Source organism: Anabrus simplex, chromosome 1, assembly GCF_040414725.1.
Source record: "Anabrus simplex isolate iqAnaSimp1 chromosome 1, ASM4041472v1, whole genome shotgun sequence".
In the NCBI taxonomy this organism is placed as follows: Eukaryota; Metazoa; Arthropoda; class Insecta; order Orthoptera; family Tettigoniidae; genus Anabrus; species Anabrus simplex.
Window position 1 is genome coordinate 753,512,923 of NC_090265.1, and position 17,110 is coordinate 753,530,032.

The window sequence follows — 17,110 nt, forward strand, 5'->3', positions numbered from 1 at the left end:
ATTTTTAATGCTAGATTTCTTCTTCTTCTTCTTCTTCTTCTTCTTATTATTATTATTATATAGTCGTTGTAGTACCTGTACCAGGCAGTACACCTCCGCGCCGCTAATTCAAACATTGCGCCAGTTGAAACTCCTCTACTGGAGGAAGCCTGAACTTTAACTTCCTCATTAATTCTAAGATTCCTCAGATGATGTCATTACTATAAATTTTGAAGTGTTCTGAACTATGTCAGTTTCGATTCATTTTTGTTTTCTCTGTAGCAAGAAGTGTGAACATTCTCTTCTAGATGACACTACTTAAGAACTACAATTGTGCACCCTAGTGCGAAGTGAAGGAACCTTTTTTTTTTTTTTGAAGAAATTTAGTACTTATAAGTTTGTTGTTTATTAAATTTCTTTCAGCCATTGTTTATGTTGGCAATGTTAATCCGTTCTTTCCGCCAGTTTTGAAATTGGCCAATCGTAAATTTCTGTAATTAATTTTCCACCAATCCTGGTTTTCTTCTCCAGTTTTGACATGAAATCTTTTGGCCGTCCAATAAAAAGCTTGTGGGCGGGTGTTATCATTCATGAAAGGTCTCGAATGTTCCACGAGGGTATAGAAACTGCTGATTTTCGGGTCTCCGGGCCACTTCAGTAACAACTATCATTGTGTAAATTATGTAGCAGGGGGCGGGAAGCGCCTCTTTCTTCGGGCAGCAGTTCATCAATAAGGTAATGGCCTTCTAATAACTTATTTTCTTACTAGCTCAACAGTTTAACTCTCGGGGCAGGTTCGAAACCTTCTACCATGTAACTTTCCTCTAAAATGTAAAAGACACTTGGTATAAATTCTATCTCTTTAAACTACATATTGGGATAGAGAGTGCTTAACCCTCTCGAGCTCCCACTCCTATTGCTTTGAGGTGACTTTATTTTCACAACCGTTTCTTCCCTTCCTAATGTAATGTAAATCTTTTCTTATATAAGTCACCTCTTTAGTATGGGATTAGCCCTTGCATAAGAGGCCTTGTGCCAAATAGGTCTTAACGGAAGATATTAGGAGTGCAAGTTACGCCTCCAGTCAAGTTGGAATTTTGGGCCATGTAATTGTCCTGTTTCTTTACTAAATAGGCCTCAGTAGGTTGGGTATTTGTACCCCTGTTTTCATGTGCTTGGAGGACAGCTTGAAAGTGGAGTTGGGTGTGGCCTTTGATGGGCTTGAACTTTGAGAGCGGGTTGCTCTTTCTTAAAATTTGGTTTCTGTGTGCCTCGAGGAGGCTTTACCGTGTAATTGGGAGCAAGTGCTCCTGGGCATGATTAGGGTTTTCTGCCCCTTTGTTGAATCTTGTATATATGTAAAGTTGGGCTTATAGCTCAAGGATTGTAAGTCTGGGTCTCGAAACCCAAATCCTGTAACAACTGCAATTGTACATTCTTCATTTGTTGCTATGCTACTGAGTACCTGTTATATTTGTTATTTCTTGATCTTGAAAAGAAAATATAACCTTGTTAAATTTTAAATTAACTTTAATTTCGTGAGTTGAGACCTATTCACCCCCAGTCGCTTCCTTCACCTCTGCTGATCCACCAAACCACGGTAACAGTACCGATAACAGTAGTCGAATTAGTGGAATCGTACCCGGCGCCCGCATACTCTTAGTTATCATGTAAATGTGCTCGCGTAGAAACGAACGTTGGACAGCCCTGCTCTAAATAAATGTCCCAGTGACATTTATCTCTTTTAAATCAGGAGACGACTCCATAATTCAAATTTCATTCATGTTTAGATCGTAGATAATCAAGTTGGCTAGTCTGAATTAAAGATGGTTTCCATATTTCGCTTTGCTTCCCTTCATTCTCCTCGTCGTAAGGAAGGGATATCTTCTGTCGAGTTACGTCATGGTGAATCCCCGATTGCAACCCCGCCCGAGTCTAGGTTGGCTTGGCATCTGCCGCGGGTTCCAGCTACACAAAGGAAGGTATTGCGCAATAGATCGCAAGTAACGAAATCCTGTGGAATAAATTTAAAAGACTCATTTTACCTGTCTTAATGATATGGATATTAATTAGTTTTGGTTTTATTCCATCAAAGATCATTGTGTCTGTAATTTCAAAGACCAGTATTGACCAGGGGTCCTTGGAAAATGCCCCTGTCCGGTGCAATATAATGACGCTGGATTTAGAAAGTTAAACTAGTAGTATTTCTTGCTTGTTGTACTCTTGTTGTTGTTGTTGTTGTTGTTGTTGTTGTTGTTGTTGTAAGGTAATTACGGTTTAACTTCACTGTATTATCACTTATAATGTTAAGCTAGTACTAAGGTCAACCTATAGTATTGTAAGCCGTAGTGTTAAGCACTGGAAATACTTAAGTTGTGTGTGACTTTGTGTATGATGATGCTGGATTTAGAATGTTAAACCAGTATTAATTCTTGTACTATTTTCTTTTTTTTTTTTGCTATTTGCTTTACGTTGCACCGACACAGATACGTCTTATGGCGAGGATGGGAAGAAAGGCCTAGGAATTGGAAGGAAGCGGCCGTGGCCTTAATTAAGGTACAGCCCAGGCATTTGCCTGGTGTGAAAATGGGAAACCATGGAAAACCATCTTCAGGGCTGCCGACAGTGGGGCTCGAATCCACTATCTCCCGATTACTGGATACTGGCCGAACTTAAGCGACTGCAGCTGTCGAGCTCGGTGTAATATTTTCTTTCCATGGATTTGTTTGTTGTACTCTTGTTGTTTGTTTGTTTGTCTGTTTGTTTGTTTGTTTGTTTGTTTGTTTGCTTGCTTGTTGGGTAATTATGTTAACTTTATTATTACATTACTGTAAGTGACCATTGCCACTGGGATATTTCCCTTTTGCAATGTATTTGATGATGATGATGATGATAATAATAATAATAATAATAATAATAATAATAATAATAATCATCATCATCATCATCATAATGACCATAAACATAATAATAGTAAGTATACCATCTGAAATTGAAACCACCCCTGAACCAATAAGCCCATTGGACTACACCTCAATACAAACCAACCTATCTCTCTCAGATAATCTCGAAAAGGATATGGTATCCCAGTAATGCTGAGAAATTCAGCACTTATACTTCGCACGACCTTACTTCTAAATTGAAGTTTTGCGAACAAATGAGCATCGCCTTTCCTCTGTTGCCAGTGCGCTACGTCCGCGAGAACAGCTGATGCAATATGGCCCCGGTAAACGGCCCTTGCAAAATGTCATAACGTACTCAGAAAAACGAATGAATACGGATTGAAAACGAATTCACAAAACTACACTTACTAACAACAACAACAACAACATCTGACACTAATAAGAGAATATATTATTAAGAATAAGAAAGAATGAGGAAATAAAACATCACTATAAAGGGAACACTCCACTGATCTCAGAGTACCTAGAACCCTCCAGCACCGGGCGAGTTGGCCGTGCGTGTAGAGGCGCGCGGCTGTGAGCTTGCATCCGGGAGATAGTAGGTTCGAATCCCACTATCGGCAGCCCTGAAAATGGTTTTCCGTGGTTTCCCATTTTCCCACCAGGCAAATGCTGGAGCTGTACCTTAATTAAGGCCACGGCCGCTTCCTTCCAACTCCTAGGCCTTTCCTATCCCATCGTCGCCATAAGACCTATCTGTGTCGGTGCGACGTAAAGCCCCTAGCAAAAAAAAAAAGAACCCTCCAGCAATATGAAAAACACACTAATTACTAAAGGAAAATGCAAAATATCGTGAAGCATACCGAATACCATACATGCTGAGTGAGAAAGGTTAACCACGTGGCAAATGTAAATATTAGAGTTGGCAACAGGGTTTCGAGATCATGCTCTGCCAATATAAATCGATATGAATGGCAGATTAGGATTGGTTGGATGTCTATGCTTCAGCACATAACCACCAGACAGAGCCAAAATCTGCTAAAACGTCAATTTAGAAGTAGAGCCATGCGGAGTTTAGTAAGCTAAACTAAGAATATCTTCAAGATCAGTGGTTAAGAGTCTTCATAAACAGCTCACAATCAGATGACAGAGGAGCAGGCACTGGAGTTTTCTGCCAATTATTCTCACAATATGCTCCAGTAGACAGATATAATAACAACTTTGATGGAGAAATAGAAGCCATCTATCTTGTCCTACAAAATCTAATTTATAGAGTTAATTCATTTGAAAAAGCAGTCCTACTCACAGATTCACTAGCTGCCATACAAGCAGTATCTTCAAATACCAAATGCCATTCATAAAAAATTCGTGACATTAAACATCAACTAAAAAACTTAAAAACTTTAGAGACAAACATCACTTTACAATGGATCCCTGCATATGTGGGAGTAGAAGGCAACGAACTGGCAGATAAACTAGCAATGCACTAGTACCCACGTGAGAACCAAACTCAATCAAGAAGATAACCACAAATAAAAATCTTGAAAAATGGAAGAAAGAAACTACTCAACTTACTACAATGAAGAAATGGAAAAATTAAATGACATATGGGGCAAAATTTAAAGCAAGCTGAGAAAAGAAGCAGTGGTGATCTTCAGATTGGGAACAGAACACGACTGCTTAGCTGCAGATCTACCTAGAATCAAAATATAGCCGACGGAAAAGTGTACCATCGGCAAAATTACTGGATCAGTGATGGACTCGAAACACCTACTTCAGTGCATAGGACTCAACCCAACCCAACAAAAACAAGGCAATTTACCAGCCCTATACTGGACACCAGAAACAAGATGAAACATCTGTACATTATTAAATGTTATTTGTATATTACTGTAGTTTAAAGACATAAATTTTGTATTAGAGTTACTTCCCAATAAAGCCATACGTTACAACAACAATAAAATGAAAGACTATTTCGAATTAAAATTCTAATGGGACGGATGTTGATCTTTGAATTACGAACTATACATATTTTGAAATAATTCAAAAAGCATGCGTAACCGTACCTCGTGTTTCCAGGAATGAGAGATTGTTCGAATTAGGCGGGATTTTGAATGAACAAATTTCGAATAATCAATGTTCTACTGTATTTAGTTTAAATTGTAAATGTGATGATTTTCATCGATTTTTCTAGACATTTTCTAGGCTTTATGGGCTTTCAGATGGTATATATGTCATCATTATTCAAGGATTCTTTCAACGCCCTGAAACCTCTTAGCCGGGCAGAGTGGCTCAGATGGCTGAGGCGCTGGCTTTCTGACCCTAACTTGGCAGGTTCAATTCTGGCTCAGTCCGGTGGTATTTTAAGGCGCTCAGATACGTCATCCTCATGTCGGTAGATTTACTGGCATGTAAAAGAATTGCTGCGGAAGTGTAAAGTGTTGAATGTGAGGAAAGGAACATTAAGGACGACACAAACAGCCAGTCCCCAGGCCAAGATATTAATCATGTACAATTAAAAAACCCTGACCCAGCCGGGAATCGAACCCGGGGCTGCGGGTGCCAGACGGATGCGATGCCCCCTAACCACGGGGCCGGACATCTCAAGTAGTTACTATTAAGTCCATTAGAAAGCATTAGAAAGCTAGAGCTGTGGCGACAGCAGAGCCTTTGAGAAATGTGAAGGATCAGAACAACTGGTCAACGCATATGAAAGGAAAGACTGTGATCTTTTACTTTCAATCTACATAAAAAAATGTGTTTAATTAAACACAGCAGTAGAAATTTAAATCCATATGCTCTCAAGCAGAAACAGATCAGACTATTAAAAAAAAAAAAAAAACCATTACGCAACAGCCCTGAAGGGCCATGGCCTACAAAGCGACCAATGCTCAGCCCGAAGGCCTGCAGATTATGAGGTGTTATGTGGTCAGCACGATGAATCCTCTCGGTCATTATTCTTGGCTTTCTAGATCGGGGCGTCCATCTCACCGTCAGATAGCTCCTCAATTGTAATCACGTAGGCTGAGTGGTCCTCGAAACAGCCCTCAGATGCAGGTAAAAATCCCTGACCTGGCCGGGAATCGAACCCGAGGCCTCCGGATAAGAGGCAGGCACACTACCCCCACACCGCGGGGCCGACTCAGAAACACTAATTTATGCTGAATCGTACATAAAAGGAAGGCAGAGATTATCAGCTTCAAAGATATTCCATCTTGACAAATTTAAAATCTTACAATCCAAAACAAAAGTTAGGCTCACAGGGGTCTATATCACACATGAAGCAAGTGAATAAAAGGAGGTCTATACAACATATGGAGGTCAGCATTAAGAGGTTAATGATGTCCATAACATCCTAACTGTGTGCCGGTATGGTTTTGACTTTAAGAAAATAATTACAATTAAGTCAGTTTTTGCTCCATTATTACATTTTAATACAGGGCGAGACAATGATTGGTATTGTGGCTGGCTTTCCACCCAGAGGGATAGTTCATTGTGAGTTGTAATTTTCACCTGAAATATCATCCAGCCAAAACTGAAAATGTACCAGCGACTCCAAACGGGATGAAAGCAGTCTATTACGTGAAATCGGTCAACAGTCATGTGCGCTCATGCTTATGAAACACTGTCCCTGCTATGCACCACCCATTACAAATGAAAGATAATGAAATCTATTGGTAATATGTGTAGCTTCTGTGCAGCTGAATTGTATTAGTATTATTATCAACGGCACTCAGAGAGCTATTTGTGCAACATTGCCAGGGACCTTGTGTGCAAACTTCAGCAACAGTACGAGAGAACTGTGGACTATTTTGTGACAAAGTGTGCAAGTTGTGATATTCCTTTCCGCGGCAGAGAAGCAACCAGTTACTCACATCAAGGACGTGTAGGAGGTGGATGTTCAGTTTGGAGATGACTTCCGTGCTGCTGAGCGACATGTTTGTTGGTAGCAAAATTTCCTCGTACACCACACCCTTGACTGACTTCTGTCCTTCCTGCATCGCTACCAAGCTTTGTTCCATCTGTTCCACTTTCAGCATAGCTCGCTGGAGTTCCTCCTTACATTTGGTCTCTTCTAGCCTGTGGATAGACAATAATAGGATAGCAGCTGCCGGAGAATTGTAGAAAATGAGTTCTAACAAGGACCCATGTCAGTGTTCTATGTGTGAGGAATGTGTGCTCAAAGTTTGTCTGTACCTTACATAACTTTATTTACACTCAGTACTTCCTGTATTTTGTAAATGACCTCATTTGTCACTAGTGTCATTACAGATATAATAGCTAAGTGAGCCCATAATTAGATCTAAAATGTGTGAGGAATATGTCCTCAAAATTTGGCCGGACCTTACACAACTTTATTTAACACTCAGTACTTCCCGTATTTTGTAAATGACTTCATTTATCACTAGTGTCATTACAGATATAATAGCTAAGTAAGCCCGTAATCAGATCTCCTTGAATGTGTGAACCTCATACAATACCTGGTGGTTCGTAACTGTTCCCTGAGAACTGAGCAGCTCCCCTCCAGCGAATGGACCTGAGCCTGCAGTCTCATGGCGGGATGGTACCAGCCGCTCACGTGCCTGGAATCCAAAGCTTCCAGCAGTCTCTCCAGGCACTGGGACTCTACTTGCACATTGCTTGAGGCTGGAAAATAATGTCTGATTTGTGGTACCAAGTAACAGGACTGATAAAATTCATCACTAAGCAAATGAAAGTGACAGGCCGTGGTCATTATTTGCATCATCGGTTCATAGATTGGTTTGATGCAGCTCTCCATGCCACTCTATCCTGTGCTAACCTTTCCATTTCTAAGTAACAATTACATCTGTGCCATTTCATTGTCCTGATTAGTGAAATACGGAATTTTAAAGTCGTCATTTACCGTGAATAACGCTAAAATTTTCGTAGATCAAACGGCAGGAAATGCAAGTTAAATGATACGAGCAAGTGGAATCAAAGTGGCCGTGACCGAGATAAATGTACATTTTTTCAAATTGTTAAAGTCAACAGAAAGAACAATCGAACACTGAATAGAAATAAGCCACGGTGAAGCTCGAGAGAGTAATTTCGGGAAGGAAAACAACACATTCTAAAACAAGAATAAGAAATTTAATCGCTAAAACTAAAGATATTACATAATCATATTGCCATGCATCACAAATATATGAGATTTAAAGCGGAATACGAAGGAGGAGATAAAGTACAATAGAATTTATATTGGGATCGCATTGAAGAAAAGCAAAAGTTTCTTTAGGAAACACATTTTATAAAAAATGCTAATATTTAAAACGTACCACCAATAAATTAGATGATCATAAGCTACCATTAACATCCTAGAAACCTCTATAGCATATACACTGACATCATATTTTACCGTACAAAAACATAGTAATAGTATAAGAAAGCTTTGCAACAAAGAAGAAGATCATATTAACATTGTCTTTGGATATGTTTTTCATGCACGTGCCCGAGATCGACGTAATGGCATACTAAATCAAAGATGGGGTTGAGGACTGATGGAATCCAGCCGACACTACCTGTGAATACGAGTTCAATTGCCAAGACAAGTAGATGATGGAACTGAGGTCCAGAGAAGGACATACCCGAGGAAGGACGTAACAGGACAACTATCCCGGCCACAAGCACATGCAAAATAAGATAAGTTTCACAATTTATTTTAAAATCATTTATGTTTTTCTGTCTTGGAGTGAGTTGTTGGTTGATATTTGTAAGGAATAGGTCGTTATATCTTTGTGAAGTGTTTTAATACACAGTTTCAACGTGAGTGAATTAATAGTGATGCATTAAGGAAGGTTATAGGTATTCTTCCGAAATATCTAAAGATATAATACCAATAAAATGGTCCGTTATTGGACATTATAAATTATCCAGCTAACTCACTCCTGGTTGCCTGCGTTTCGCCCTCGTGTGCTAAGTTAGGCTCGTCAGTTGGGACTTAGCACACCACCCAAGACGCAAGGCTAGTGCATACCGTGGAGGCCACTGCATAGGCTATTTGAAGCCACCAGCAGTGCCAATGCACTATGAGAGCTATGTCTCAATTTCAAAAATAGATGCCTGCCTGGCCATCAAATGATGTAGATGTTGATTCCCATAGGGAACCTAAAATATTTGTCCTGAATGAGTAAATTTATAATACCGTGGCCTCCACGGTATGCACTAGCCTTGCGTCTTGGGTGGTGTGCTAAGTCCCAACTGACGAGCCTAACTTAGCACACGAGGGCGAAACGCAGGCAACCAGGAGTGAGTTAGCTGGATAATTTATAATGTCCAATAACGGACCATTTTATTGGTATTATAAATTTACTCATTCAGGACAAATATTTTAGGTTCCCTATGGGAATCAACATCTACATCATTTGATGGCCAGGCAGGCATCTATTTTTGAAATTGAGACATAGCTCTCATAGTGCATTGGCACTGCTGGTGGCTTCAAATAGCCTATGCAGTGGCCTCCACGGTATGCACTAGCCTTGCGTCTTGGGTGGTGTGCTAAGTCCCAACTGACGAGCCTAACTTAGCACACAAGGGCGAAACGCAGGCAACCAGGAGTGAGTTAGCTGGATAATTTATAATGTCCAATAACGGACCATTTTATTGGTATTATAAATTTACTCATTCAGGACAAATATTTTAGGTTCCCTATGGGAATCAACATCTACATCATATCTAAAGATATCCAAATGTAGGAGAAGGTGCATATGTCAATGAAGTGTTATGTTAGCAATATTTCAGTTTATTCTCAAGAAGCAATGCCAAAGACAGGAAGTTTTGATGAATGTGAAGTACGATACATGTTTATATCAAGTCATAGGTTACCGAGTTCATAAATATCGACAACTTATTGCCCGGTTTAAGTCAATATAGGTTAAATGTGGTAATGTATTGATAAGTGAAGTGCATATTGCTAGGAATATGTTAGTTGTTGATCCATGAAATATTAATTTTAATGAGTTGAGAAGTTAATTGAGTTGTGTGTTACATTGAATTGAATAAATAATTCTTGCATATGCGTCGATATATATATATATATATATATGGAGAAATATGAGGAAAGGAATGTGTGATAATGGAATATTGTCTTGGATAAAGTATTGTTGAATTATGATAAATTTGAAGACATATAAGGAAAGATTTTCATATAAGGTTAATTAATGAAGGATTAGGATTAACCTATAATATGAATTAATGGCAATTTGATAATGGACTTACAAGTCAATAATAGATCATGGTCATCAAAAATAATTTCAAGTAACCTATAATTAACACTCAGATGGCAACTTCAAAGAGAATTTCATTATATATTTAAGGTTTAAGCTGATTTAAGCTGAAATAGCAGATCATTGATGGGAAATACGATCTCAGTGTCTTCATTATATTAGCCTATCACTATTAAAGGATTAGAAATTCATTCATGGTTATCCTTGTCGACTTGCAATCAAATGATTGAATTTTATGAAGTGATATGACATAAATGCAACTTGTCAACAAAGTTATTGAAACTATTTAGGACAATTTTACCTATTTCTTAGGAAAGTATTCCGAATATAACTATTTGAAGAGTGGAAATGCTAAAGGACCTACTTGCCAAAAGTGAAATTTTTCAGGAAGCAAAAAAATAAAAAACTGCACATCTTTGTGAGAAATGAATATTTATTTGTAATTAAACACAAATTAACTCTTTATATGATTATAACCATGTTGACAAAGATTTTTTTAATTATCTTAAAAAATAAAATAGTTATGTGGCTTTTTGAGCAGAAAGATCTAAGTACAAACAGTTTTGACACAGCTAATAGATCTAACTGACAAGAGACAGCATTGAATTTATTGAGCTAATAGCTGTTGGAAAAAGTCCTTGTTCTTTTCATCCATGTAGTCAATAATGGTGGAAAGATCATTTTGCTTCTTTGGTGCCAACGGAACTGTAGCTGGAAGTTTTTCCAATTCCACAGCTGCAATGTCTTTCATTGTCTTGCCTTTCTTCAGTACATCAAAATTCTCCCAGTCGCACAGATCAGAAAATGTTTTCTTGCAGGACACAATACCAGGCTGTTGTTTGCTTATTTTCAGCAAAGAAACCTGAGTGATACCAAGTTTTTTGTATCAATGCACTCAGAAGCCTTTTTCTCAAAGCCCAATTGCCTTGTTGACTCACGTCAAGTTGGTGGTATCCTTGAAAGAGCTGCGTTTTCATATTGACAATCTCTCTGCAACTGGATTTACACTTGCAGAATACCTAAAAACAAAACAAGAACAAAATATGTACATAAACCTGCTAGAATTAATACATGAGCACTGTAAGCAAGGTATAGGCAAGGAATGTGTGCTTAAAACATAGGTAGAAGTAGACCTAAGTATTGCGGTAGAACAGGATACAGTTAAAACAGTTTTTCGGCAATTTTATATTACTAGATATTAACGTAGGCTTACTGAGAGAAATATTCTGTATTATAAGTTTACTTCTAATTAAAAAACAACAGAACTAACCTGTAAAGGCACCGGTTGTTTTGCAGCAATTTTCCGCTGTTCTGCTTCATCTGTGAGAGGTAAGATTTTCCACTTAATCTTGCTTTTTGCTGTTTTGTTCTCAATGTAAATTCCTCAACACTTCATCACTACTAAAAGCACTGGTGTTCATACTATTATTATCATTCCCGTCCATCATTTTCAATAACAAGCAAAAGCTTCAGTAAGCAAAACAATAGCACGAGATGAAGGATATATAAGTAATAATAATAACAACGTAAACGTTTCCACCTTTTCAATACTACAATATATTCACAAAATTACAAATTACACGGTACTAGTTACGACCCATCTAGGGGTCATCATCAGCCGTATTGGAGCAAAGATCATTTGTGGCGAAATCCTAAGAAAATGTTATTTTAAAGAATAACAAGTGAAATAACATTTTCTTAGGATTTCGCCACAAATGATCTTTGCTCCAATACGGCTGATGATGACCCCTAGATGGGTCGAAACTAGTACCGTGTAATTTGTAATTTTGTGAATATATTGTAGTATTGAAAAGGTGGAAACGTTTACGTTGTTATTATTATTACTTATATATTATTCTCAGTTCAATACGGATCAAAAACATGAAATTCATAACCATCAATGAAGGATATGGCATAGCCTTGTCTACTGACTACTGCTCGGCTAGCGGCAGATGGCTGTGGCACATAGATCCACTAGCACAGCAAGCCTGTCTGAACATAGGACTAGTGCATTCTGTTAGAGACTGTAGCAACTAAAAAGAACAACCGAGGCACATAAATACCTTAGCACAGGACTGGCGCGAAGACATTGATTTCCGCGTTGATTACTACTACTGATCTGCATTTAGGGCAGTCGTCCAGGTGGCAGATTCCCTATCTGTTGTTTTCCTAGCCTTTCCTTAAATGATTGCAAAGAAATTGGAAATTTATTGAACATCTCCCTTGGTAAGTTATTCCAATCCCTAACTGTCCTTCCTATAAACGAATATTTGCCCCAATTTGTCATCTTGAATTCCAACTTTATCTTCATATTGTGATCTTTCCTATTTTTAAAGACACCATCCAAACTTATTCGTCTACTGATGTCCTCCCACGCCATCTCTCCACTGACAGCTCGGAACATACCACTTAATCGAGCAGCCCGTTTCCTTTCTCGCAAGTCTTCCCAGCCCAAACTTTGTAAAATTTTTGTAACGCTACTCTTTTGTCGGAAATCGCCCTGAACAAATCGAGTTGCTTTTCTTTGGATTTTTTCCAGTTCCTGAATCAAGTAATCCTGGTAAGGGTCCCATACATTGGAACCATACTCAAGTTGAGGTCTCACCAGAGACAAATATGCTCTCTCCTTTACATCCTTACTACAACCCCTAAATACTCTCATAACCATGTGCAGAGATCTGTACCCTTTATTTACAATCATATTTATGTGATTACCCCAATGAAGATCTTTCCTTATATTTATCCCAAAGGGAACATGCACCCCATCAACGCAGTAATTAAAACTGAGAGGACTTTTCCTATTTGTGAAACTCACAACCTGACTTTTATCCCCGTTTATCATCATACCATTGCCTACTGTCCATCTCACAACATTATCGAGGTCATTTTGCAGTTGCTCACAATCTTGTAACCTATTTATTACTTTGTACAGAATAACATCATCTGTGGAAAGCCTTATCTCTGATTCCACTTCTTTACACATATCAATGATATATATAAGAAAACATAAAGTTCCAATAATACTGCCTTGAGGAATTCCCCTCTTAATTTTTACAGGGACACATAAAGCTTCACCTACTCTAATTCTCTGAGTTCTATTTTCTAGAAACAGAGCCACCCATTCAGTCACTCTTTTGTCAAGTCCAATTGCACTCATTTTTGCCAGTAGTCTCCCATGGTCTACCCTATCAAATGCCTTAGATAAGTCAATCGCAATACAGTCCAATTGATCTCCTGAATCCAGGATATCTGCTATATCTTGCTGGAATCCTACAAGTTGGGCTTCAGTGGAATAACCTTTCCTAAACCCAAACTACCTTCTGTCAAACCATTTATTAATTTTGCAAACATATCTTATATAATCAGAAAGAATGGCAAATGAAATGGAATTCGATGGGGAGCTATCAATATTAATGGGGCTTATGGAAGAAAGAAAGTAGAACTGGCTGAGTCAGCAAAGAGGATGCATTTGGATCTGCTAGGAGTAAGTGATATTCGGGTAAGGGGAGATAACGAGGAAGAGATAGGAGATTATAAAGTGTACTTGACGGGTGTTAGGAACGGAAGGGCAGAGTCTGGGGTATGGCTCTTTATCAGGAATACCATTGCACGCAACATAGTTTCTTGTTAGGCACGTAAATGAGTGAATAATGCGAGTAGATTTGTCAGTTGGAGGAATTAGGACAAGAATTGTGTCCGTGCATTCACCATGTGAGGGTGCAGATGAGGATGAAGTTGACAAGTTTTATGAAGCATTGAGTGACATCGTGGTCAGGGTCAACAGCAAGGATAGAATAGTGCTAATGGGCGATTTCAATGCGAGAGTTGGGAATAGAACTGAAGGATACGAAAGGGTGATTTGGGGAAGATACGGAAGCTAATGGGAATGGGAAGCGTTTGCTGGACTTCTGTGCTAGTATGGGTTTAACTGTTACGAATACATTCTTCAAGCGTAAGGCTATTCACCGCTACACATGGGAGGCTAGGGTTACCAGATCCATAATAGACTATATTTTAACAGACTTTGAATTCAGGAAATATGTTAGGAATGTACGAGTTTTCTGCGGATTTTTCGATGATACAGCCCACTATCTGATCTGTAGTGAACTAAGTATCTCTAGGCCTAGGGTAGGGAAAGTGAAATCTGTCTGCAAACAAATAAGGGCAGAAAATCTCAAGGACGAGGAAATTAGACAGAAGTACATGGATATGATTAGTGAGAAGTTTCAAACAGTAGACAGTAAGCAGGTTCAGGATATAGAAAGTGAATGGGTAGCATACAGGGATACTGTAGTAGAAACAGCAAGGGAATGCCTAGGAACAACCGTGTGTAAAGATGGGAAAAGGCAAACATCATGGTGGAATGATGAAGTGAGAGCAGCTTGTAAACGTCAAAAGAAGCCTTATCAGAAATGGCTCCAAACAAGGGCAGAGGCAGGCAGGGATTTGAACATAAATGAAAGAAACAGAGCGAAAGAAATAGTTGTTGAATCCAAAAAGAAGTCGTGGGAGGATTTTGGTAACAACCTGGAAAGGCTAGGTAAAGCAGCAGGGAAACCTTTCTGGACAGTAATAAAGAATCTTAGGAAGGGAGGGAAAACCGAAATGAACAGTGTTTTGAGTAATTCAGGTGAACTCATAATAAATCCCAGAAAATCACTGGAGAGGTGGAGGGAATATTCTGAACATCTTCTCAATGTAAAAGGAAATCATCCTGGTGGTCTTGCGAACAGCCAAGCTCATGGGGAGGAGGAAAATTATGTTGGTGAAATGATGCTTGAGGAAGTGGAAAAGATGGTAAATAAACTCCATTTTCATAAAGCAGCAGGAATAGATGAAATTAGACCTGAAATGGTGAAGTATAGTGGGAAGGCAAGCATGAAATGGCTTCATAGAGTAGTAAAATTAGCATGGAGTGTTGGTAACGTACCTTCAGATTGGACATGAGCAGTAATTGCACCTATCTATAAGTAAGGGAACAGGAAGGATTGCAACAACTATCGAGGTATCTCACTGATTAGTATTCCAGGTAAAGTATTCACTAGCATCTTGGAAGGGAGGGTGCGATCAGTCGTTGAGAGGAAGTTGGATGAAAACCAGTGCTGTTTCAGACCACAGAGGGGCTGTCAGGATCAGATTTTCAGTATGCGCCAGGTAATTGAAAAATGCTATGAGAGGAATAGGCAGTTGTGTTTATGTTTCGTAGATCTAGAGAAAGCATATGACAGGGTACCGAGGGAAAAGATGTTCGCCATACTGGGGGACTATGGAATTAAAGGTAGATTATTAAAAAAAAAATCAAAGGCATTAATGTTGACAATTGAGCTTCAGTGAGAATCGATGGTAGAATGAGTTCTTGGTTCAGGGTACTTACAGGGGTTAGACAAGGCTGTAATCTTTCACCTTTGCTGTTCGTAGTTTACATGGATCATCTGTTGAAAGGTATAAAATGGCAGGGAGGGATTCAGTTAGGTGGAAATGTAGTAAGCAGTCTGGCCTATGCTGACGACTTGGTCTTAATGGCAGATTGTGCTGAAAGCCTGCAGTCTAATATCTTGGAACTTGAAAATAGTTGCAATGAGTATGGTATGAAAATTAGCCTCTCAAAGACTAAATTGACGTCAGTAGGTAACAAATTCAACAGAACTGAATGTCAGATTGGTGATACAAAGCTAGAACAGGTAGATAATTTCAAGTATTTAGGTTGTGTGTTCTCCTAGGATGGTAAGTGAGATTGAATCAAGCTGTGGTAAGGCTAATGCAGTGAGCTCGCACTTGCGATCAACAGTATTCTGTAAGAAGGAAGTCAGCTCCCAGACGAAACTATGTTTACATCAGTCTGTTTTCAGACCAACTTTGCTTTACGGGAGCGAAAGCTGGGTGGACTCAGGATATCTTATTCATAAGTTAGAAGTAACAGACATGAAAGTAGCAAGAATGATTGCTGGTACAAACAGGTGGGAACAATGGCAGGAGGGTACTTGGAATGAGGAGATAAAGGCTAATTTAGGAATGAACTGAATGGATGAAGCTGTACGCATAAACCGGCTTCGGTGGTGGGGTCTTGTGAGGCGAATGGAGGAGGATAGGCTACCTAGGAGAATAATGGACTCTGCTATTGAGGGTAAGAGAAGTAGAGGTAGACCAAGACGACGATGGTTAGACTCGGTTTCTAACGATTTAAAGATAAGAGGTATAGAACTAAATGAGGCCACAACACTAGTTGCAAATCCAGGATTGTGGCGACGTTTAGTAAATTCACAGAGGCTTGCAGACTGAACGCTGAAAGGCATAACAGTCTATATGATAATGTATGTATGTATGTACGTAAATATATTGCAAGCATTATATTCATTTATCCATGACAGGGAAGGAAAATGTGCCATTTCATTGTCCTGATTAATGAAATACAGAATTTTAAAGTAGTCATTTGCCGTGGATAACGCTAAAATTTTTGTAGATCAAACAGCAGAAAACACAAGTTAAATGATACGAGCAAGTAGAATCAAAGTGGTGGTGACCGAGATAAATGTAGTTTTTCAAATTGTTAAAGTCAACAGAAGGAACAATCAAACACTGAATTGAAATAAGCCATGGTGAAGCTCGAGAGAGTAATTTCGTGAAGGAAAATAACATATTCTAAAACAAGAATATCAAATTTAATCACTAAAACTGAAGATATTACGTAATCATATTGCCGTGCATCACAAATATATGAGATTTAAAGCGGAATGCGAAGGAGGTGATAAAGTACGAATGATTGAATTTTATGAAGTGATATGACATAAATGCAACTTGTCAACGAAGTTATTGAAGCTATTTAGGACAATTTTACAAATTTCTTAGGAAGGTATTTTGAATATAACAATTTATAATCAATAATATTTTTTGTTATTATGGTAGGTAACCATAGGAAGCTACAAAAGTGAAACTAATCTTATTCTATGTATGTTTACTCAAACAATTAATTGCGTACATTGGATA

At 38.7% G+C, this 17,110-nt stretch overlaps 1 protein-coding gene across 6 annotated transcripts in view; it reads right to left on the bottom strand.

The window, feature by feature from the left end:
• Positions 1-17,110, bottom strand: part of Cep290 (Centrosomal protein 290kDa) — a 1,403,175-nt gene that overhangs the window by 866,430 nt on the left and 519,635 nt on the right. For all 6 annotated transcript variants that reach the window (XR_010858542.2, XM_067136188.2, XM_067136189.2 and 3 more), the window contains 2 exons: positions 7,364-7,529; positions 6,758-6,962 (listed from right to left, as the gene is read on the bottom strand). Coding sequence is in view for 5 of the 6 variants with exons in the window: in XM_067136188.2 (XP_066992289.2) it covers positions 6,758-6,962; positions 7,364-7,529 (371 nt within the window). In the remaining variant the exon portion in view is untranslated. The remainder of the gene's footprint in view (positions 1-6,757; positions 6,963-7,363; positions 7,530-17,110) is intronic.